At 48.9% G+C, this 21861-nt stretch overlaps 1 protein-coding gene across 1 annotated transcript in view; it reads left to right on the top strand.

The window, feature by feature from the left end:
• The window catches only part of EHMT1 (euchromatic histone-lysine N-methyltransferase 1), a 170994-nt gene that overhangs the window by 83660 nt on the left and 65473 nt on the right, over positions 1-21861 (top strand). The window contains exons 7-10 of the mRNA XM_011957223.1: positions 8360-8437; positions 10070-10190; positions 14447-14578; positions 18909-19054. Of these exons, the coding sequence (XP_011812613.1) occupies positions 8360-8437; positions 10070-10190; positions 14447-14578; positions 18909-19054 (477 nt within the window). The remainder of the gene's footprint in view (positions 1-8359; positions 8438-10069; positions 10191-14446; positions 14579-18908; positions 19055-21861) is intronic.

Below are 21861 nucleotides of genomic sequence, written 5' to 3'. Positions count from 1 at the left end.
TTATCACAAAGTTGACTGTGCTTCTGAGAATTAGTGGTCTGGTCACTTCTAGACCCTAATAAAATCCCCTATTTGCAATTGGCTTAGATTTTTGTATTTTATTTTTCTTGATTTATTAGATTATCTTCATTCAAGAAGTGTTTGTGTTCATTCATTGAAGTAAACCTCTTTTTTTTTTTTTTTTTTCCTGTGTTTTCTTTCTTTTTTTTTTTGAGATAGGGTCTTGCTTTCATCCAGGCTGCAGTGCAGTGGCATGATCATAGCTCACTGCGCTCAACCTGCTGGGCTCAAGTGATCCTCCCAACCCAGCCTCCCGAGCAGCCAGGACGACAGGCTCACGCCACCATGCCTGGCTAATTTTTAAATTTTTTTGTGGAGAGAGGGACTCGCTTTGCCGCCCAGGCTGGTCTTGAACTCCTTTGCTCAAGTGATCCTCACGCCTCAGTCTCCCAGTGTTGGGAATACAGCTGTGAGCCCCAGCGCCCGGCCTCCTGAACTTGTTCTGGGCTCTAGATCGACAGGAATGATAATGCTGACAGTTTGAAGCGCTGATTGGCGGCTTGCTGTGTGCGCGTTTGTGGTTGACTTTGCATGGCCTGCCACCTTGCACTGTGGACGCCACACATGGGCCACGTGTGCTCTCTTCACAGACAGCCTCATCCCGTGTCCACCCAAGGACAAGCACCAGCACGGGCCGAGCCCCCAGCCTCGTCGCAGCCGTGCTCTTGCCCCTGGCCAGGCATGGGCCCCTGGGCCATTGTCTCAGGGAAACTGAGGAAGTTCTTAGACATAGTTTCGGGGTTAAATTCATGCTTTTTCATTCTGAGGGGGTCAGTTAGGAGTGACGCATTTCATAAGAGTGAACAGTGGAAAGCTGAGGGTCAAGCTGACATACGTATCAGTGGTTTTATTGTTCAGGTGTGTCCAGCCATCTTCATTTAGAGGCAATCTTGTATCTAAAAAGTTATTGTAAAACTAATAGTAGGAATAGCAGTCCAGGTGAATTCATCCAAATACTGACTTATTTGAACGTGCATAATTTTAGTGGTTAGCTTTATCCACTTTTAGTCAGCTTTGTGTGCTATCAGTTTACTCTTGAATGTACACAAAGCATTTTCTATCATTTGTTAGAGTTGTACATTTTTAGCAGGTTTTAGGGCAAATTTTTAAATGTTGCTCTCAGCTCTTAGCTTGATTATTTAAAAATTAGTGGGAAATGTTACCATTAGATATTTAAAGAGGATTTAAACATTTTTTATTTTAAGATAATGATTAGTTTTTTCTCATTTTATATGAGGAAGCATAAAGAAGAAAATCAACAGCATTGTCACTCCATGGTCCTGGTGGCTCTGGCACTCTTTGAAACAGTCACTGCAGTAACTTCCTTAGACGTGCCCAGCACAGCCTAGCCCTCCCCAGAGGACAGACAGCCCTGGCTGCACCAGGGGGAACAGCGGCGACTCCCATTAAGCTCCTGCCCCAGCAGCTGCCGTGGTCTCTGCACACACGTGTCTTGTCGCTCCAGTGCACTGTCTGTTCAGCTGTGTTATACTCTTTTTCTATCAAGTTACAAGCGGTGCTTCAGGGGTGTTCAGTGTCGCAGTTTTGCTGAGTGTGCTCCTGGCTGGTAAGTGCTGTCTGCATTTACAGTGTAGCACTTTGCTGTCACCAGGCCACCTCTGAGTGTACCCTCCCGCCTGCAGAGACCTGAGCGGGCTGGTTTCCTCACCTTCCCCAGCAGGGCTGCCTTCTTGGAGTCCAGCAGCTCTTCACTGCTGAGTCAGGCCTGGGGCTGAGCAGCCACCGTGTTTGTTCCTCTGTAAGCCGCTTGCTCAGTAGCCCCTGCTCATTTTTCTCCTGGATTATGCATCTTTTGAATGTAGTCTGATGATCTTTTTGTCAATGAAGAGTTGATCTGTTGGCTCCAGTATGAGCTGAGGTTTTTTCCCCAGGTGGATTTTGGGTTTTTTGTTTCTTGGGGACAGGGTCTCACTCTGTTGCCCAGGTTGGAGTGCAGTGGTGTGATCACACCACAGTACAACCTTGAACTCCTGGGCTGAGGGGATCCTCCTGCCTCAGCTTCCTGAGTAGCTGGGGCTACAGGCACATGCCACCATGTCCAGCTGATTTTTTTTATTTTTTTGTAGAGACAGGATCTCACTGTGTTGCCCAGGCTGGTTGAACTCCTGGGCCTAAGTGAACCTTCCACCTCAGCTTGCAAAAGTGTTGGGATTACAGGCGTGAGCCACCACACCCAGCTGATTTTATCTTTTGACCTTGTCTATAGTGTCAGAACTCCCAGGTACTAGCCAATTTCTTTATGATTTCTGGGTTCTGGGTTCTAATTATGATAAACCTTTCTCACTGGTGATTTTGAATAAATTGATGTATGCTATCTTCAAATACTTCTTTTATTTCATTCTTGTATATAAATAGTTGATTCATATAGAATTAAAATATCAGGTAGAACTGCTCAGAATGGATGAGGTTTATGACATATTAATTATATCTCAATAAATCTTTTTTTTTTTTTTGAAACGGAGTCTTGCTCTGTGGCCCAGGCTGGAGTGCAGTGGCCGGATCTCAGCTCACTGCAAGCTCCGCCTCCCGGGTTTACGCCATTCTCCTCCCTCAGCCTCCCGAGTAGCTGGGACTACAAGCGCCCGCCACCTCGCCCGGCTAGTTTTTTGTATTTTTTAGTAGAGACGGGTTTCAGTGGGTTAGCCAGGGTGGTCTCGATCTCCTGACCTCGTGATCCGCCCGTCTCGGCCTCCCAAAGTGCTGGGATTACAGGCTTGAGCCACCGTGCCCGGCCTCAATAAATCTTTTAAAAGAAAATGTGAGGTAAGGGTCCCAGGGCTTCCCTCGAAATGCTTAGGTGTCAGCTTCACTTCCTGACCGACATTTCTTCCCTTCTCATTTACAACACCACGTTTATCATGTACCACATGGCATATTAATTTGAGTCTATTTCTAGATTCTCTCTTTCTATTGAGGCTCTCATCTTCTAGAGGAACTGGACACTGAATAACTAGGTATTTGTCATAAAGTAAAACATTAAATGACTGTCAAGGCATGAAAAGAATCAAGAAACAAAAGCAAAGCCAAGAAGAAAATGTGGTCAGTGTAAAACAGAACAAAATGGCAGGAGCAGCCTTAACTAGATGGGCACTGACAATCGATGTGATCGTTTTGTTACATAAGTGGCTCCAGAGAACAGAGAAGGACAGGAAAAGTATGCTAGCCCATTCTGAGGTAAAATATAGGCTCAACTCACCTCAATCCTAAATACAGAAGTCCCAAATAAATTTTTTTTTTTTTTGAGACGGAGTCAGGCACTGTCACCCAGGCTGGAGTGCAGTGCTGCGATCTCGGCTCACTGCAACCTCTGCCTCCCAGGTTCAAGCACTTCTCCTGCCTCAGCCTCCCAAGTAGCTGGGATTACAGGTGTGAGCCACCACACCCAGGCTAATTTTTGTATTTTTAGTAGAGACGGGGTTTTACCATGTTGGCCAGGCTGGTCTTGAACTCCTGACCTCAAGCGATCCACCTGCCTCGGCCTCCCAAAGTGCTGGGATTACAGGCGTGAGCCACCACACCCGGCCTCCTAAATAAAATACTGATCAAATGCAATGACGTATTAAAATAATGATCGTAAAAAAAAAATAATAATAAAATAAAATAAAATAATGATCGTAGGGACGTGGGGCTTGCCCCATGATGAGGGTGACTCATTATAGAAACAGATGATTTAAAGACCAGGATTTACCAGGTTGACAGAGTAAATGAAAAAACTACAGACTGTATATGTGTTTAAAAGGCATTTTATAAAGTTCAGGCAGCTCTCTGTTTTCTGAATTTGGGGACTGCATTCTAATTGCACGTAGGACAGTGGTACAGTTCAGTAATGATGGAAGAATGATGCACCTGTGTGGCCACCACCCAGATGAAAGCTTTGAATTTTGGCAGCACTGCAGAAGCCCACTGACCTCCCATCCCCAAAAGCAACCCCTCTCCTGAGTGCTTACCCTACAGGATTGTCGTGTTTGATTTTGTTCCTTATATAATGTGCATTCTTTGTTTTTTTTCTTTGAGTGTGGCTTATTTTACTTCACATCGTGTTTGTGGGATTTATTTACATTATTAGTTAATTTTCATTGTTATGGACTAGTAGTTTTCAAAGTGGTCTTGGTGGGGGCATTCTGAGACCTGTTCAGAGAGTCTGCAGATCAAAACTATTGTCATACTAATGCTAGATGTTGGGTGCCTTTTTCACTCTCATTCATGGAATTACACGTGATGACAGCTTTGCTGCAGTGGCTGACACTGACTGTCCTTGTAGTTTGAACATGTCTCAGCTTAAATTTCTACTGCAGTACATGTTAATAGATACTTGTATTAACAAACACTCTTTATGGTTCTTGGTGCTATTTCAGAGTGTGCGGGGCCTGAGGCCAGGGGGTTGACCGTACTGGTTCCTCTGTATGGCTGCTCTGTGTCTGTGTCCGTCCCACTGTGGATGGCCTGTGGGTGGTTCCAGTGGGGCCGTTCCAGAGGAGGTTGCCGCCAGCACCCTCATCCAGGTGTTGCCCCAGGTACCCACTGGGAATGGAACCGCCATGCCGTGTGCTGGCCTCCGTGGACCCTGCTCCCCATGGTGGCTGCTGAGGTTGCCTTCTTCCCCACCACCTCGGAGTGTCCCCTCTGCTGTGCCGGCCACATTCGGTGCTGCCACTCCAGCGAGCAGATAGTGGCATTACGTTTTCACTGTAATTTGCATTTTCATGATTTACAAGACGGTTGAATACTTTTTCACATACTTATTTTGCCATTTGGATGCCTTTTGTGAAGTGCCTGTTCACATCCCAACCATTTACTGGGCGGTTTGTCCTTTTTGAAACGTGTTTTGTAGGGGTTCTTTGGCCTGGAAACAAGCCCTTGTTGTGTAGTCGACATGGTGCCTTCTGCGTGTGACCTGCCTTTTGCCGGAAACCGCTGGTGTCCCTGTGTAGCCACTCTGCTCGGAAGCCACTTGCAGGGGCCTGTTGCCTGACAGCTGGGTGCGGCAGCCACTCTGGGTGCTGGTGAAGGGAGAGCTGGACCCTCTCCCCTCTTAGCTTGAATCCATAAGTGAGCCTCGTGTCCAGAGTTGTGTCCTGCTGGGTGGGGTCAGGCAGCTTTTGGTCTGGCCTGCTACCCACCCCCAGGACAGATGCGGGAAGCAGCCTGGCCTGCTCCTGGCTTGCTCTCTTCCTGTTTCACTTGGGTGTCAGCCTTCTCAGTTCATCTGCATCAGAGTCCAAGTTCTCTGTTTACTTTATTTATTTTTTTTTGAGAAGGGGTTTTGCTCTGTTGTGCAGGCTGGAGTGAATGCAGTGGCAAATCATAGTTTATTGTAGTCTTCACCTCCTCGGCTCAAACGATCCTCCCACCTCAGCCTCCAAGGTTGCTGGGACCACAGGCGTGCGCCACCATGCCCAGCTAATATTTTTTTAAATTAATTTTTTTGTAGAGACGAGGTCCTCTCAGTTGACAGCCTCTCGCTGTGTTGCCCAGGTTAATCTTAAACTTCTGGGCTCACGTGATAACCTGACGTGGCTTCCCAAATTGCCGGATTCTCCGTGTGAGCCAAGGCGTCCACGCGCTTTTAAATTCTGATGTGAGCGGTTACCCCTTCCCTTTCTCATCTCCTTGGGTTTTCAGCTTCCGCCTGATTCCTTACAGCTGTCGTATGCACAGCGATCAAGCAGCCTCTTATAAAGAAGCTCTTGTTCCTTCCTTAAAATTCGCTTTGCCAGAGTTTTGGAAGGAAGTGGAGTTAACCGTGTTGTTAGTCCGCTTTTAATTGGTGGTTTCGTTGCCCTGTCTTATTTTTAAAATAAGAAAACTATCCAACGAAATGAAAACTCCTGTGAAAGCTGAGTGAAGGCATCAGAATGCTTACAGAAGGGTTCAAACATTTTGATGGTCAGTCATGAAACCAGGGAGGAGGGGCTGCTGCTTTCACCTGTGACATGAATACAGGAGCATTGACCGTTCCTGCTGATTCTGTAAGAGAAGAACCAGAGAGAAACATTAATATTTTAAAAGACAGGAGAGAAGAGTTTGCTGGGAATATACTCATCCATCTGAAACATCCAGCAAAATCAGCTCAAAAACTATTACAGCTACTAAGCTGACCTTACATGTGATCAAGACATAAAAACCAGTTATTTTCTTGTATAGCTGCAATAACCAATTAGAAAATGTGGTGCCAGCATTATCAGTAAAATAATAATTGTCTAGGGATATTTTAAAAGATTTTCTATGTAGAAAATTTCAAGCTCCACAAACACACGGAGGACGGTGAGGAGTCTCCGGCATGTGGCCTCGTTCTCCACACGTGGGCTGTCTTGGATTGGATATTTCAGTAGGATCTTTAAAAGATAAGGACTCTTTGAAAGACGAACCACAATATCAGACCTAAAAAGTTAGTTATAATTTCTTAATATCACCAGAGTACCCAGAAATAAACTTAACAGAAAAAATGAGTGCTCCTTGTTAATGTGGAGGAAAACTAGGAAACTGATGAAAAAGGTTAAAAATTAAGTTCCTGGAGAGACTCGTTGTTTGTTTGTCTGAGTGAGAAGACCCATTGTTTTATTTTCTCCATGTTTGCTTCTAAATTCAGAACAGCTCCCATCGAGACCCTCGCAGGACTTTTGTGTAAACTGGTGGTTCTGAAGTGAGGGTGGAGGCGGAGACCCTGTAGAGTAGTGGGGGTACTGTGCACGGGGGGGACACCCGAGCACGGGACGTGGCTGCCGGAGGGAACGCTTACTCCGGAGCACTGAGGCGGTTAGTGAGGGGGACGGGGAGCCCGTGACGTGTGTATAAAGGTCGATGGTAAGACTGGGGTTTTAAGTCAGTGGACAAGGGGTCACGAACTTTTTAATAACTATGATTGGGCCGTTGACTATGATTTTGGGAGCAGGCAGCCCCCACTTGTGTCAGGGTATGTAACAAATGTGGGCTCCATTCTGGAGTCAGACCGTGGTGCCGGCTGCACAACTGAGAATATAGTAAAAACCACTGAACCGTACACTTGGCAGGGTCAGTCTCAGAGTAGGTGAAATATATCTTACTGTGGCTATTATTTTAAAAACCAAATTCCAGTAGACTTAAAGTGTCCATATAAGATATTGAACTATTGGTAAAAATATTGGAAACTGTTTTTTCCAATCTCAAAGGAGGAAGTTCTTCTAGTGTAAGACACAAACCCAGAAGCCACAAAGGAAAAGATGGACACCTTTGACTTGTTCAGATAAAATTCAAAAGTTTTATGTAATAAGAGATATCAGAAAACGGAGCTTTAAAAACTTGATAGGAAAAACAGGGGTCTCGCTGTGTTGCCCCGGCTGATCTTGAACTTCTGGCCTCAAGCAGTCCACTCACCTCGGCCTCCCAGAGTGTTGGGGTTACAAGCGTGAGCCGTCGAGCCCGTAGAACACACCCTTGATATGAAGTCGCATGGGTGCCTGTCCACTGGGAAGTGCAGAGAACAGCGGAATAGCACAGCCGGAGCAGCCCATGCCGCCCCAGGGAGCGCCAGGCACAGGGCGGACGGAGACTCACGGAGGTTTCGGTGTCTTCTGCACTAAACATCTGTTTGTGTATTGCCTATGCTTATAGAAAAGATAAATACCGCAGAAAAAAATAGGGTGTGTCTGTTCTGGTGTGGAAAGAATTCCAGCACACATTTTTAATTAGAAGAAAATAATATTCACAGAACTATCGAGTGTCCTTCCATCTGAGCAGACTAGAAATGCACGGTTGTCTGTGGGCCCACGTCTGCCTTGACGTTCACTGGAAGGAGGCGTGGGCAGCTTAGCTGTGGTGGCTCTGAGGATGGGACTGGGAGCATGGGTGTGTGGGGGTAGGTCTCACACTGTGTCTTGTTTTGTGGCCTCTGAACATCATTTTATGATTGTTCTGTGTGTTTTGTGACCTGTTTATTGAATTCTTCCATTCGTAAGATACACTGAGCACTTGAGCCCTCACTAATACAGCACCCAGCGGGTGAGCCTTGCATGAGTCCGCACCAGGGCAGCCACTCTCTGGTCCCGATGTAGAGACAGGACCGGGGAGCAGAGTGGAAGCTCAGAGTGCGCCTGTGGGCCTGCCTGGACCAGCACTTGGTCACCCCACACACCAGCCAGGGCTGGAGCAGGCTGGCAGTGTCACCACCCTGCGAGCGTCTCCGGTGTGTATGGCCAGGGCACGTTTTGAGGTTTGCTTTGGATCCGTCATCTGCCACTAAAGGATGTAATTGGTTTCTGTTTTCTGTTTGGGTTCCCGCTTCGACTGTGTGGCTGATCAGATGGACGGGGAGTCTGAGGAGGAGCAGGAGTCCGTGGACACCGGGGAGGAGGAGGAAGGCGGTGACGAGTCTGACCTGGTAATCCCCAGCGCCTCCTTCTGCGTCTCTGCTGAAGTAGAGGAGATGCAAAGACACCAGCATCCTTCAGTCCTTTACCCAACCCTTGTTGCCTGAGCACTCACACGTGCTTGGAGCTGGTCATGGTGATGGCCACAGATGGGTCCCGTCCCTGGCAAAGCCTCATGAGAAAGACACCGTGCAGAGGTGCAGCGCAGGACTGGGCCTGGCACGGGCCTGCGCCGGCTGCGTGCTGGGTCGGGGGGAGCTGAGGGGCCTTTGGAGGCTCTCAGAGGGAGAGGGTGTGGTGGGAGCCAGCAGCAAGGACAGCTGTTGGGGATTCCGCTGCATTGGCCGATGTGCGAGAAGGAACGGCTGGATTTGAGGTGTTTCCAGGTAGAATGGACAGAACTTTCTGGTGGTGAGGACAGGAGGGAAGAGGGGTTCTGCTCCGTCCCTACTGAAGCCTGTTATTCCTGGAGGAGGGTTCAGGTCGGAGTTGTGCACCCTGGTCTGCGGGAATTGGGGGTTGGAAATGGGGAAGAGCAGTGAGTCCCCATGATGGAGCCTCAGGAAGCCCCCAGCCTGTGAGGGTTCCACAGGGGAGGAGAAGTTGGCTCCTGCCTCTGAGGAGGGGCTCTCTGTGCCATGGGGAGAAAACTCAGCAGGTTTGGGTCACATGAATGGAGAAATGCTCTGAAAGAGGAGAAGTGGCCCACAGTGTGGGCTCATCACACCAGCGAGTGGGAGGAGGACACAGGGGCCATGGTGTTTGGTGATGAAGGGGTCTGTCTTTGGGTGGCAGAGGGGCAACTCGATTTCTAGCAGCAGCAACTTTGGGTGTGGCGCTTGCACAACTTCTTCCCAAAAGTTTTGCTGTGTGGGGAGCACCGGGGAGCTGGGGCTGTGTGTGCTGTAGACAGGGCTCCCGGTCCGTCCTCACGTGGGACCCGACTCAGGACAGAAGGCTGCCCAGCAACAGCCCTTGTGCAGGGACACATTCAGTTGGTTGGCGAGGCCCGCGTGCTGCCGCTGAGCCTACCTTAAATGTCCCTCTGGCCACTGTGGCCTCCTGTGGAGGGCGGGGCGCCTGCTGTGCACCCCGTGTGGCCTGTGCCACGGATGCCCTTGCTGCATCCGGATTTTAGAAGCAGGTGCTTAAAACACATCTTGAAATAATTCTAAGTTAATTACAGCCTCTGTCCTTGTTCTCTGTGTAGGTGATGGATGTGGGTATAGAGTCTGAAGCGAACTGAGCCTTGATTGTTCTTTTCCTGTGAGTGAGATGAATGGACCCTGATGAGCAGCCATGGATCCTTTTCTGAGCTTATTTATTTAGTTCCTGAGTAGAACTTTCCAGTTTACTTACTCTTTTGTTTTGTGCCAAACTCAAATAAGACTTACAAATTTCACTTTTTATGTTTGTTTTTGTTTTGCCTCTAAAGGGACTGAGCTTAGAGAGATAGTTAGGGAAAAGCACAGAGTGCCTTTCAGTGTGTGACCCAGGAAAATGTCTACAAGTTAAGTTCACTGTTTAATTGAAGATCAAGACATAGCCAGTGTTCTGTTTTGCAAGAAAACACTTGTAGTGCTCTTGCCTTCCGTAGCTGCCTGTGCTCAGTAGTTTATACGCCTGCCCCTTTGGTTCTCCAGAGTTCGGAATCCAGCCTCAAGAAGAAATTTCTCAAGAGGAAAGGAAAGACCGACAGTCCCTGGATCAAGCCAGCCAGGAAAAGGAGGCGGAGAAGTAGAAAGAAGCCCAGCGGTGCCCTCGGTAAATGCCGTAGGGGTGTGGGCCACCTCGGGGACTGCCTGGGAGGGGGATGAGGCCAGGAGGCCCACTTGGGGTTGGGGTGCATAGGATTTCATTAGAAAAGAAGGCTTCACTGTTTTTTAAAAACATGTTTGCAATGACTTTGTTAGAGAAACTCAAGTGAAACTCTGAAGTTTCAAGAGAAACTTTTAAACTCAAGAGAAACTCTAAAGTAGTTTCCTTCTGGCCAGTGTAGTGGATGTTGACTTCACTGTTTTTTTTTTTTTTTTTGAGATGGAGTCTCACTCTGTTGCCTAGGCTGGAGTGCAATGGCCTGATTTCGGCTCACTGCAAGCTCCGCCTGCCGGGTTCACAGCTTTCTCCTGCCTCAGCCTCCCGAGTAGCTGGGACTACAGGCGCCCGCCACCTCACCCGGCTAACTTTTTGTATTTTTGGTAGAGACAGGGTTTCACCGTGTTAGCCAGGATGGTCTCGATCTCCTGACCTCGTGATCCGCCCGTCTCGGCCTCCCAAAGTGCTGGGATTACAGGCGTGAGCCACCGCACCCGACCCACTGTTGTTTTTAAAAAAATTTTTTTTTTTCGAGACAGGATCTGGTTTTGTTACCCAGGTTGGAGTGCAGTGGCTCGATCTCAGCTCACTGTAGCTTCCACCTTCTGGGCTCAGGCGATCCTCCTACCTCATCTCCCCAGGAAGCCGGGACTATAGGCGTGTGCCGTCATGCCTAGCTTACTTTTTTGTGTTTTTTTGGTAGAGATGGGGTTTTGCTATGTTGGCCAGGCTGGTCTCAAACTCCTGAGCTCAAGCGATCTGCCCGTTTTGGCCTCCCAAAGTGCTGGGATTACAGGCGTGAGCCACCGCGCCCGACCCCGACTTCACTGTTGAATGTTGAACGGCCCGACCCCGACTTCACTGTTGAATGTTGAACGGAGGTGAATCCTTTGCTGCCCGCGTGGGTGACTGGAGCCTGTGGCCTGCATGGTTAGCTCCCACGCTGTGTTCAGGAAGCGGCCCCTCGGTGAGGCACCTGCGCCTCCGTCAGAGTCTCCTGTTCCAGAGGGACTTTGTGATCACAGCGTGAATGTGGGAAGGAAATCCCCTCAAGCCCAGAGGGATGCAGGAGATTCAGGGTGCCAAGGGCCATTTTTGTTTTCAGCTTAACCGAGGTACACTTGGCATACAATAAAATGTGCAGAAGTAAATTACACAATTTGACAAGTTTTAATGCGTTTATGACCTTGAATCCGTCACCACAGTTAGGTGATCAGTGCCATGAGTGCCTCTGTCACCCCAGGTCCCTCCTGCCCCTTGATAACCTGGCCCCTTCCCTGCCCCCAGGCAGCCCCTGGTCTGCTCTGCTTCTGCTTATTGGTTAGTGTTTTGTAGAATTTTATATAGATGGTACTGTGCAGTTGTTTTTCATCTGGCTTCTCTGAGTATAACTGTTTTGAGTTGCCGGGCTGTCAAATGGCCAGGAGTTTGTTCCTGTCCATTGCTGAGAAGTGTCCCATTGTGAGGCTGCCCTGCAGTCTATCTGTCCATTCATCTGTCCATGGGCTTTGGGGTCTTTTGGTCTCTTTCCAGCCTTGAGCTGCTAGAAATTGAGCAGCCGTGAACATTTGTGTGCAAGTCTTTTTGAACAGGTGCTTTCCTAGATCTTGGTTAGATATCTGGGAGTGGAATGGCTGAGTAGAGTGGCATGTGTTCAGCTCTTCAGGAAGCTGCCAGGCTGTTTTCCAAGCACTAGTCCTGTTTTAGGTCCCCACAACACACAAGCATTCCAGTTCCCCTCTGTCTGCACCAGCCCTTGTTAGGGTTAGTCTTTTTAATTTCAGTGGATCTGTGGGTGTGCATTGGTGTTTTACTGTAGTTTCAATGCTGTTACCTAATGAGTAATGAGACTGTACATTTTAGCCTTCATTTATTTTTTTCGAAACATGTCTGTTCACATCTTTTGCTCACTTTTAAAATCTAGTTGTTTTTCTTCTCATTGGGTTAAAAGAGCTTTTTAAATATTCTGGATACAAGTCTTTTATCAGGTGGATGCTTTGCATGTATTTGTATCTAGTCTATGACCTGCCTTTTCATTTTCTTAATGCTATATTTAGAAGAGCAAAAGTTTTCAAGATTTTCTTGAAGTCCAAGTTAGGAGTTATTTTACGTTGTGATTCATACTTTTGTGCTCTAAGAAATCTTTGACAGACCCAGGTCACGGAGGTTTTGTCCCATGTTTTCTTCTTGGCATCTAACAGGTTCATTTTGCACTAATGTTTGAGTGAGCCGTGGTGCAGGCCTCTTCTTGGCAGTGGATGTGCGGTTGCCATAGGCACTGCTGCTCAAGTTGACTTTTCTCCCGCTGTTGACATTCAGTGTGTGGGCTGTTCCTGGACATTCCAGTCTGTTTCATTTATTTATTTGTTTATCCTTATACCAGTGTCACCGAGTGGCAGCACTTTGTTGTTCTTCACAGTGATTTTGGCTAATCTGGATTCCCCAGCGTAGAATAGGTCTGTTAACTGGAGGTTGGGGAGGCAGTCGTCCCCTGAAACGGAGAGGGTTGTGGGAGGCCTGGGGCGTGAGGCAGTCACCATGGAGGCTCCTGGTGTTTGAGGGTGGAGGACATGTGAGCCCCCCGGGAGCTGCGTGTGGTCCTTCAGTTACGTTTCTCTTCACCTCAGTGTATTGATTCAGATCATAACACCAGATGTGGCTTTTATTGTTGGCCAACAAAAGCATTTTAGAGCCAAGGCTGAAAGTTGTTTTTGGGTTAGAGATTTCATCTTTGTCATCTTGGCTGTAATGTGCAAAATGTGTGCTTTTAAATATTCACAGAGGAGTTTGAATTTTATTTCTTTATGAATTTTTTTAAAATCTTCTTTTCGTTTAAAACTATACAAAGTGTACTCCTGTTCTTCAAGTTGATAATGGTGATTTCTCAAAGGTGGTTGACTTTTCCTGTCTGTCTAAGATCTAGGTGGAGCATGTGGCTTGAATGAAAAGACTGGTTACCGGCCGGGCACGGTGGCTCAAGCCTGTAATCCCAGCACTTTGGGAGGCCGAGACGGGCAGATCATGAGGTCAGGAGATCGAGACCATCCTGGCTAACACGGTGAAACCCTGTCTCTACTAAAAATTACAAAAAACTAGCCTGGCGGGTGGCGGGCGCCTGTAGTCCCTCTACTAAAAATTACAAAAAACTAGCCTGGCGAGGTGGCGGGCGCCTGTAGTCCCAGCTACTTGGGAGGCTGAGGCAGGAGAATGGCGTGAACCCGGGAGGCGGAGCTTGCAGTGAGCTGAGATCCGTCCACTGCACTCCAGCCTGGGCGACAGAGCGAGACTCCGTCTCAAAAAAAAAAAAGACTGGTTACCATACCTCTCTGTACTAGTGTTCATTTATTTCCAGTCAATGAAATAAGATGGGTCTGCCCTTGGCCAGAGTTGGATACTACCTGGTATAGGTACACACTCTCATAGGCCTCGGTGAAACGCTCTTGTGATTGCAAACACCCAATTTTGTGTATCTTTCTCCGGCCCCCCTGGGAAGTGTGGACAGGCTGGCCTGGCCACCACTCGTGTGTCCTGGAGGGCAGGGGAGCCCACAGAAGGGTTTGCACCCCCCACTGCCCTTGCTGCCAGCCTAGGGGCACTGGTCCCTCTCATAGTACCCTGCTCCCTGGCACCTTCTGTGGGTGTCGTGAGCCTCTCGTGTCTACTGGGGTCGACACTGATCCTTTCCGGGAGCCTCCCTGGGCGTCAGCCAGGACACCTGGGTGGGCAGTGCTTTCTCTTGGACACAGATTTGCCTGCGACACGGCACCTTGGGCCATCTCTTTAGCTACTTTACATCTGATCTTTCAAATCTGCAAGTTAGGTGTTTCTATTTTATGTAAAAAAATCCACAACATGTGACTGCCATATTTTATCTGTTTCTTTGATCATTCGATAGCTTTTGTGTAGTTGGGGTAGTTACAGAGAAAGATGTACCAACATGTTGGTGCCTTTGTTTTTGTCTATACAACTTCTCTCCTCCCCCATGAATATTATGTCTAAAAGGGGGAATCAGCACAATAATATGCAAGAGAGAAAATGATAGTGAAACTGGAATGGCCTAAACAATAGTGGGTTTCAGCTTGTGGTTTTAAATGGATTAATTAGAAGTAGTCCATTTCCTGGGGCCCCAGCCTTGCTGCCCCGTGCGTGGGTGGGTGCAGCCGCCTGGGTGCATGGTGTCTGATGTGTGTGCCTTTCATACCTAGGTTCTGAGTCGTATAAGTCATCTTCAGGAAACGGTGAGCAGACGGCACCAGGAGACAGCACAGGGTACATGGAAGTTTCTCTGGACTCCCTGGATCTCCGCGTCAAAGGAATTCTGTCTTCACAAGCAGAAGGTGAATGTGGTGGTGTAACTGAGACCGGGCACCATCTTAGTCCTTTGTCTTCGGGGCTCCTTTCTCTATATTAGCACGATGCCCCCTGGTGGACACTAGTAGAAGATTGCGTTAACGGCATCACTTCCAGGTGAGGTGTAGACAGGACGGGGTGCGTCTGCTGTGTCCCAGTGTGCAAGTGAAAAAACAGAAATTACGGAAACCCTCTAAGAGTAAACTGGCAAAGCCCAAGCAAGGCCCATCATGGCAGTCGTCTCCCTCCACAGGTCAGGTGTGCTCCGTGGAGGATTGCCCATGGCCGTCTACCCTTCCTCCCCAGTGGCCTCTCAGGACACACAAAGACGTACTGTTGAATAAGGTGTCTCTGATTGGCTGAAATATATCCCTGGTCAGTGTTGAGCTGAGAGCTCTGACACATACTCTGTCATGGAATATTCGTATTTAGTGTATTTTTGTACCTCAAAATCACAGGTGAATCAACGGCTTCTGTTGGGAGTTGTTGTGCCAGAAGTTGTCAGTTCTCACACTTTCTATCAGTTGTCTTCTCTTTTTTAAGCCACTTAGAAACCTTATGTGAGTGAAAAGTAGCTAATAGCTATTTGATTATCTGGGAAGATTGATTTGAAGCATGATGTGGAGGAAATGGAAATCTTATATTATTTACATTCCACACAGATCTTGCTGGTGTGGCATTGCAGACTACTGTAGGGGGTTTAATGGGCCATTTAAAAATGACAGATAACTAGCTTTTTAGAGTTTTGAACACTGAGGGTGGTTTGAGTCACCTATGTAACTCACCTAGGAAATCACATCTTTAGCTTAAGGTAGAAATCTTAGGCTTGTCTGTCATGGAAACCTGATATCTTTTCCTCTTCTTGCACCAAATGGAGCAGAAACCCCCTTCAAGTATCACCAAGTCCTGCGCATGGTTGCCCCACGCTTGCTTTCTCCACAGAGTGTGACACTGAGTGTCCCAGCTCTACACTTGCTTTTAGATTCGGGGGTCTCAGGAAGTTACATGGTTTAAAGTAGTAAATAGTATTTCATTTTATCAAATCGCCTCCTGCTGTGGTGCCCCTTGGGCCTGCTGAGTGGCAGGAGACAGGGAGCTGGCACATGAGGGCTCTTCCAGCTGTCAGTGTGCACCTGCTGTCTCCGGTAAGGTCGGGGGAAGGTAGCTATAAAGGAAGGATGGTGCCGAGCATCAGGGCCAAAAGGGCGAGAGCCAACGTGGAGCCGGAGGAGAAACGGCAACGTGCTCCTCGGCTTGTGTGACATTTTATAACTGACCTCCCAAAATTGATTTACCTGTTTTATCAGCACCGATTGGTCAGTCAGTGATTGGCCTGTTCAGTCGTGCTTTCGATGTAGACCATCAGTGTGTAGAAGAGACAGGCGGTGGTGGCCACTGTGCTGTTGCTAGCCATGTGACCCGGGACCCCAGAGGGAGGCGGTGGTCAAGGGGTGCTGGACGGGATCTGGGGCTCTGGGAGACCTGGGTGATGTGCATCTCAGATGGGATAGGCGCGATCGGCCTGTGGAGTGTGCTGAGTGGGTAAGTGGGGGCAGGTGATACCTCTGGTTGTGGTTCAGGGGGTCCAGGCTTGAGCCTTAGGCCAAGGAGAATATGAAGATCCGAAGTCCTCTCCGTATGCATTCGTCTCTTTCCCCGTTGCCTTGCTCTTGGGCCTGCCTTGTTGAGGCTGAATGGCGATGTCACCCAGCAGCGACAGGAGGCAGAGGGTCTGAGCCTGGGAGAGGCCAGGAGCCTGTAACCATGGCAACTGGGCTGGGGCGGGAGAGCCAGAGCTTGGTGGAGGTTGATTGCTTGAGGGACAGAAACACTCCACCTGCATGGAGTTGTCTGAGCCACAGCATCGTTATCCAAGCGTGTAGGCCCTGGGTTCTCACCTATCTCACTGCAGCCGCTCAGCAGCTCTCGGCCAGCACTGTGGTAGGACAGTTGTCTCACAGCTTTGTGTAGTTTGTGTCCGTTTTCTCCTTTTAAAAATCTGGTTGCGGCCGGGCGCGGTGGCTCAAGCCTGTAATCCCAGCATTTTGGGAGGCCGAGACGGGCGGATCACGAGGTCAGGAGATCAAGACCATCCTGGCTAACACGGTGAAACCCCGTCTCTACTAAAAAAACACAAAAATCTAGCCGGGCGAGGTGGCGGGCGCCTGTAGTCCCAGCTACTAGGAAGGCTGAGGCAGGAGAATGGCGTAAACCCGGGAGGCGGAGCTTGCAGTGAGCTGAGATCCCGCCACTGCACTTCAGCCTGGGCGACAGAGCCAGACTCCGTCTCAAAAAAAAAAAAAATCTGGTTGCTGAGCAGGATCATCTCAGAGGCCTGCCCAGCTTTAAACTTGTAGTGATTCTAATTCAAGTTTCACCTCATCGTTTTCCCGGTCTTTAGGTGTACAGGTGATCCGGAGGCGAGGCTGGGACCTCGGGCGGCACATGATTAGGAAGCACCGCTGTGCCGGAGTCGGTGCCTCCGGCATAGAGAGTCCTTGATGGCAGCGTGGGCTGTTCACATGCTTATTGGCTCTTTGCACAGATTTGGATTCTCTCCTGGCCATGACCAGTATCAGATTCCAAATGGGCTGGAGACAAACAGAGGCGGCTGTGGGTGACTCAGCGTGGGTGTTGTTAAAAGATGTACTAAGGCGCAGTGCAGGTTTTAAAGGGTTTCCTTGAGCAGTGATTCATGAACCAGGCAGCTCCAAACCAGAAGCATGTTGGGAGCTGCACTGAGGAAACACGAGGGGAAGGATTTTTAGGGTGAACATGGAAGTAAAGCCAGGAAAACACCCAACTGGTTCATCACACAGTTTCCTCGTTTGTTCTGTCCCTGCTGGAAAGTCTTTAGTTCTAGAGATTGGTTGGCTGCTTCTGAATGGTAGAGCTTAAGTTTTATTTTTATTTACTGTAGGCATTTGCAAGAAGTAGCCCACCATATCCTTTGTTTTCAAATCAAGCAAGGCCGAGATGGCCTCCTTGGCTCAACTGGCTTTGTCTGTTCAAGGATTCTTTAGTCCCGGTCTCCATTTTAATTGACTCTAACACTATATTTTTAGATGTGAAAATAAGAGTTTTTAAATTTTATTTTTATTTTTTGAGACAGAGCCTCACTCTGTCACCAGGCTGGAGTGCAGTGGCAGGATCTCGGCTCACTGCAACCTCTGACTCCCTGGTTTAAGTGATTCTCCTACCTCAGCCTCCCAAGTAGCAGGGATTACAGACATGTGCCCCACGCCCAGCTAATTTTTGTTGTTTTTTTTTTTTTTTTGGTAGAGACGGGCTTTCACCATGTTGTCAGGAGGGTCTCCATCTCCTGACCTGGTGATCCGCCTGCCTTGGCCTCCCAAAGTGCTGGGATTACAGGCGTGAGCCACCGCGCCCCAGCCAAGAGTTAATTATTTTTAATTAAGAGAGGCAATAGTGAGTATTTGAGACACTGATGCACCTTCTATTTCTGCTTTGACTGTTTAACAAGAAAGAAAACGTGAAACGCGATCTTGCTTTCTTTGGGAGCGGCACCCACTGTAGCTACTTACCAAGCTTGAGGGTCTTCCTGGCTGCTGCCCTCCACCCCTGCCCCTGCCGCTCAACAGCCTTGGCCTTGCTGGTCTCTCCCACCCCGGGCTGGGGGCAGGGTGTGGGAGGCACCAGCCCTGGTTGTGCTGGGACGGGCCCAAGGCCGCCTGCCTGACCACAGCCCTGCTGCAGCCTTCCCTGTGGACGATGCCGTCATTGTCAGCCACATGTTGAGCTCTAATTCTCCTCTAGTTTCTTCCCTTGTTTTCCCTGGTGCTTTCCTCTTTCAGGCTAATAAATGGGCTCTTTGGACTATTGTAATAGGTGAGTGGAATTCTAGATAATAGACAAACCATTATTAAAACCTTCCAAACTGATTTTTTTTGTGTGGTTGCCATTCTAAAACCAAGCAGGAACACAAGGTCTTAAAGGGCAGTGAATGCTCTTTTGTTTGAAAAACAAAATATTTAGGCGCTACTGCCAGAGGTACCAGCCTCTGGCTTTGGAACTTGTGTCCTGGGTCCTGAGAACCTGAGAACACAGGTTAATAGGTGCCTCTTGAGACCCTGGCGGGGGTTTTGTTAGCTGGGGAGGCACAGGCCACGCCTTCACGTTGCCCAGGTGGTGGCCATCCCGGCCCCGTGCAGGGCTGTTTGTGCCTCAGTAATCAACCGCATTGCTTACATTTCCTGGCATGTGAGATCACTGTTGAGACTCCGTAACCGATCACTTTCTAGATGATTCTTTTGAGGTCAGGATTGGATGAGCTGACATGTGTCTGTGTGACGTTAGGGTTGGCCAACGGTCCAGATGTGCTGGAGACAGACGGCCTCCAGGAAGTGCCTCTCTGCAGCTGCCGGATGGAAACACCGAAGAGCCGAGAGATCACCACTCTGGCCAACAACCAGTGCATGGCTACCGAGAGCGTGGACCATGAAGTAAGCATGTTCGTTTTCATTTAAAGCAGCCACGAGAAGTGAGTGAGAAAGCCCAGCCCAGCAGTGGCCCCCCGACAGCCCCCTCGAGTGAGCTGTGCTGCATGGCCAGGGAAGGGAGCCTGAGTGGGTTCTGCACAAAACCAATCGAGCAGATCCCAGCAGTGAAATCACGGCCAATGATGGAACACAGGTCTAGAGCTTCTTAAAAAGGAGGATTGTGTAGACAAATTATTTGAATGAAAATGGCCTGTTTCTCTTTTATGATCATGATTTTGACAAGGTTTCTCCTACCTTGCTATAAACAAAGTGAGTAGATTGAGGGAGGAGAGTCACACCAAGGGGGGCCTGGAACTGCCCAGAACTGTGGTTCCCTGCAGGGCAGGCCCGCAAGGGCTGGGCCTCGGCCGCCTCTCTCCTTTCACTGGGGATCACAGACTCAGAGGGTTCAACACGCCCCGTCTCTGCTGCCTCTGGGACAGGAGAGGGGGAACAGGCAGAGCAAAGACGGAATTAATGTTTTCTAAGAATTTCTCTAGTTCTTTTTAACAAGATTTCTTTCAGCCCTTAGAGCCTCGTGACCATGGCTGGCCATGGTGAGGGTCCGAGCAGGAGGCTTTTTGGCACCAGGCCGAGAGGCGCCACGTGCAGTGACACTGCTCGGGTGTCTGGCTGCCCCGGGTTTGCATTTGCTGTGGCCGAAGTGAGCACGTGGCCATTAGTGTTGTCTGCTTCCTGAGGGGTGTGTCAGGCTGTCGCTTCAGTGAGTTTCCTGGTCTTACTGGCCAGCGGATCCTTCAGCTCGACTGTTGAGTCGTAGCCGCACATTGTAGAAATAAGTAGACTATGAACAGGACAACCATTCACGTAGTAATGCCGGGCATGATTCCAAGCCTTTTGCCTAGGGAGCTCCTCCAGGTCTCACAGCAGCCTGTGCAGCATCGGCCATCGCCCAGGTGGTACAGGTGAGGCCTGTGAGAGAGGCCAAGTGGTGGCTCCAGACTCGGCGGCCTGCTGTGGGGAAGGCAGGAATGGGAGCCTCCTCCCAAAGGTCAGGCCCGACCGCTGTGTCAGGGAGCACAGGCAGCACCCGGGGGGAGCGGGCAGAGCCCTGGAACAGGCCAGTCAGTGTCGCTCACAGCCCTCACCCTGGTGCCTGTTTGCGTGGCCGGGGTTTCTGATTCAGCAGGTCTGGCCTGGCTGGGATTTTGCTTTTCTAAAGCGTTCCCCGTTTTTCCTGATGCTTCTGGTCCAGGGACCACACTTTGAGAACCACTGGTTCTCCTCCTCCTCCTCTTCTCCATAGGTGTTAGGCAGGGTGCAGTGGAGTCTGGCCCCGTTTGACACATGCCTCCCTGTGGCTTCACTGTCTGTATCTCCACGTTTCCAGTGCACGTGCGTTTACTCAGACTTCGACACCGGTGTTGCTTCTGTCTCACCCCAGCCTGGCTAGGCGCCGTCTGCTTCAGCGCCTCTCGTCTGTGGCACGTGTGCCCAGCGGGCTCCCCATGCGACGGCTTTTCCCAGCTCTGAGTGTTCATGTCACTCACTGCATGTCCCGCCACACTCGGCCCCTCCGCAGAGCCCCTCGCTTGTTTTAAAAGAATTGAGAAGTGAGGGTGCAGTTAGCTCGGAATCCTCGACTCGGCCTCCTCTGTCACCAGCGTTCTCTGCTCTACCCTCCTGTCTTGGATTTGAACTACTTACTATTTTAAAGCAAACCCCATTTTACTACTGAATAGCGCAGTATGTTTTTATTGACATCAAAAAGGGACCATTGTTCTCACATAACAGCATGCTTTTTCACATGTGACAAAAATAACAGTTTCCTGTTATTATTTAGTGCCTAGTCCACGGTCAAAGGTCTGTTGACAAAATGCCTGTTACTTTTTTTTTTCTCTTTCTAATTGGATCCAAACTGGTTCCACGCATTAAATCAATCTGCTGCAATGTCTCTTAAGTCATTTGTGTTTCTTTTACCCAGAACATTCTCTCTGTTCCCCCACTTCTTCCCATTTGCCATTGGCTGAAAGAATCTGGATTCCAGGTTCTGGACTTACCTCGTAATCTTCTTGTATTGTTTAAGTCATTTGCCTTAGTTCCTATAGCCTGAAAGTTAGATCCAAAGAATTGGTTTACATTCAAGCACCTAAGATTTTGATTTGGCGATTTAATTCTGGCGAGAATGCTGTGGAAGTTCGTGTGCTGGGAGTGGTGCTGAGAAGGCTCTGGGTTCCTGAGGCGGCTGCCTGTCCGCCAGAAGGCCGCACCGTCCTTGGTGACCGCTGCCTGCATCCATTGTTTCATTCAAAGTTGCAAAATGGTGATTCTGCTGTTCTGTCATTCCTCCTGCAAGTGCAGGCTGGAATTCTTTGGTACGGAAGAACTTCCCCACATCTGCTAGGGCTGGTTGGTATCTCTGAAACAAGCTTCGGCTGGGATTGGCAGAATAAATAGCTACTTGTTTTTGCAGAGTAATGAATGGGTGCTCTAACAGCCTCTAGTGGTATCCAGAGGGCTTGATTTTGCTTCTCTGTCGCTCTCCACCGTCCTTTCTCCCTTAGTGTTCTTAAGAACTCATGGTCTTCTCTGTATTCAGTGTGCAGTAAGCTTTTTTTTTTGCTTAAAATTAAACAGATCCCTTGGGCTCTGACTTATTTTTTGGATAGAAAACTCAAAATAATTAAATTAAAATGAACGTAGATCCTGAAGACCATACAAAACACACATTGGGCTGAACAAACCTACTTCAGCTGAGCTCTGGTAAACACTGCCAAGGTGGAGAAGGGGAGCCTGACCCCGGCCTCCCT

Source organism: Colobus angolensis, unplaced genomic scaffold (genome assembly GCF_000951035.1).
Source record: "Colobus angolensis palliatus isolate OR3802 unplaced genomic scaffold, Cang.pa_1.0 Scaffold44, whole genome shotgun sequence".
NCBI classification, from domain to species: domain Eukaryota; kingdom Metazoa; phylum Chordata; class Mammalia; order Primates; family Cercopithecidae; genus Colobus; species Colobus angolensis.
This window is presented reverse-complemented; position numbering and strand designations above follow the sequence as displayed.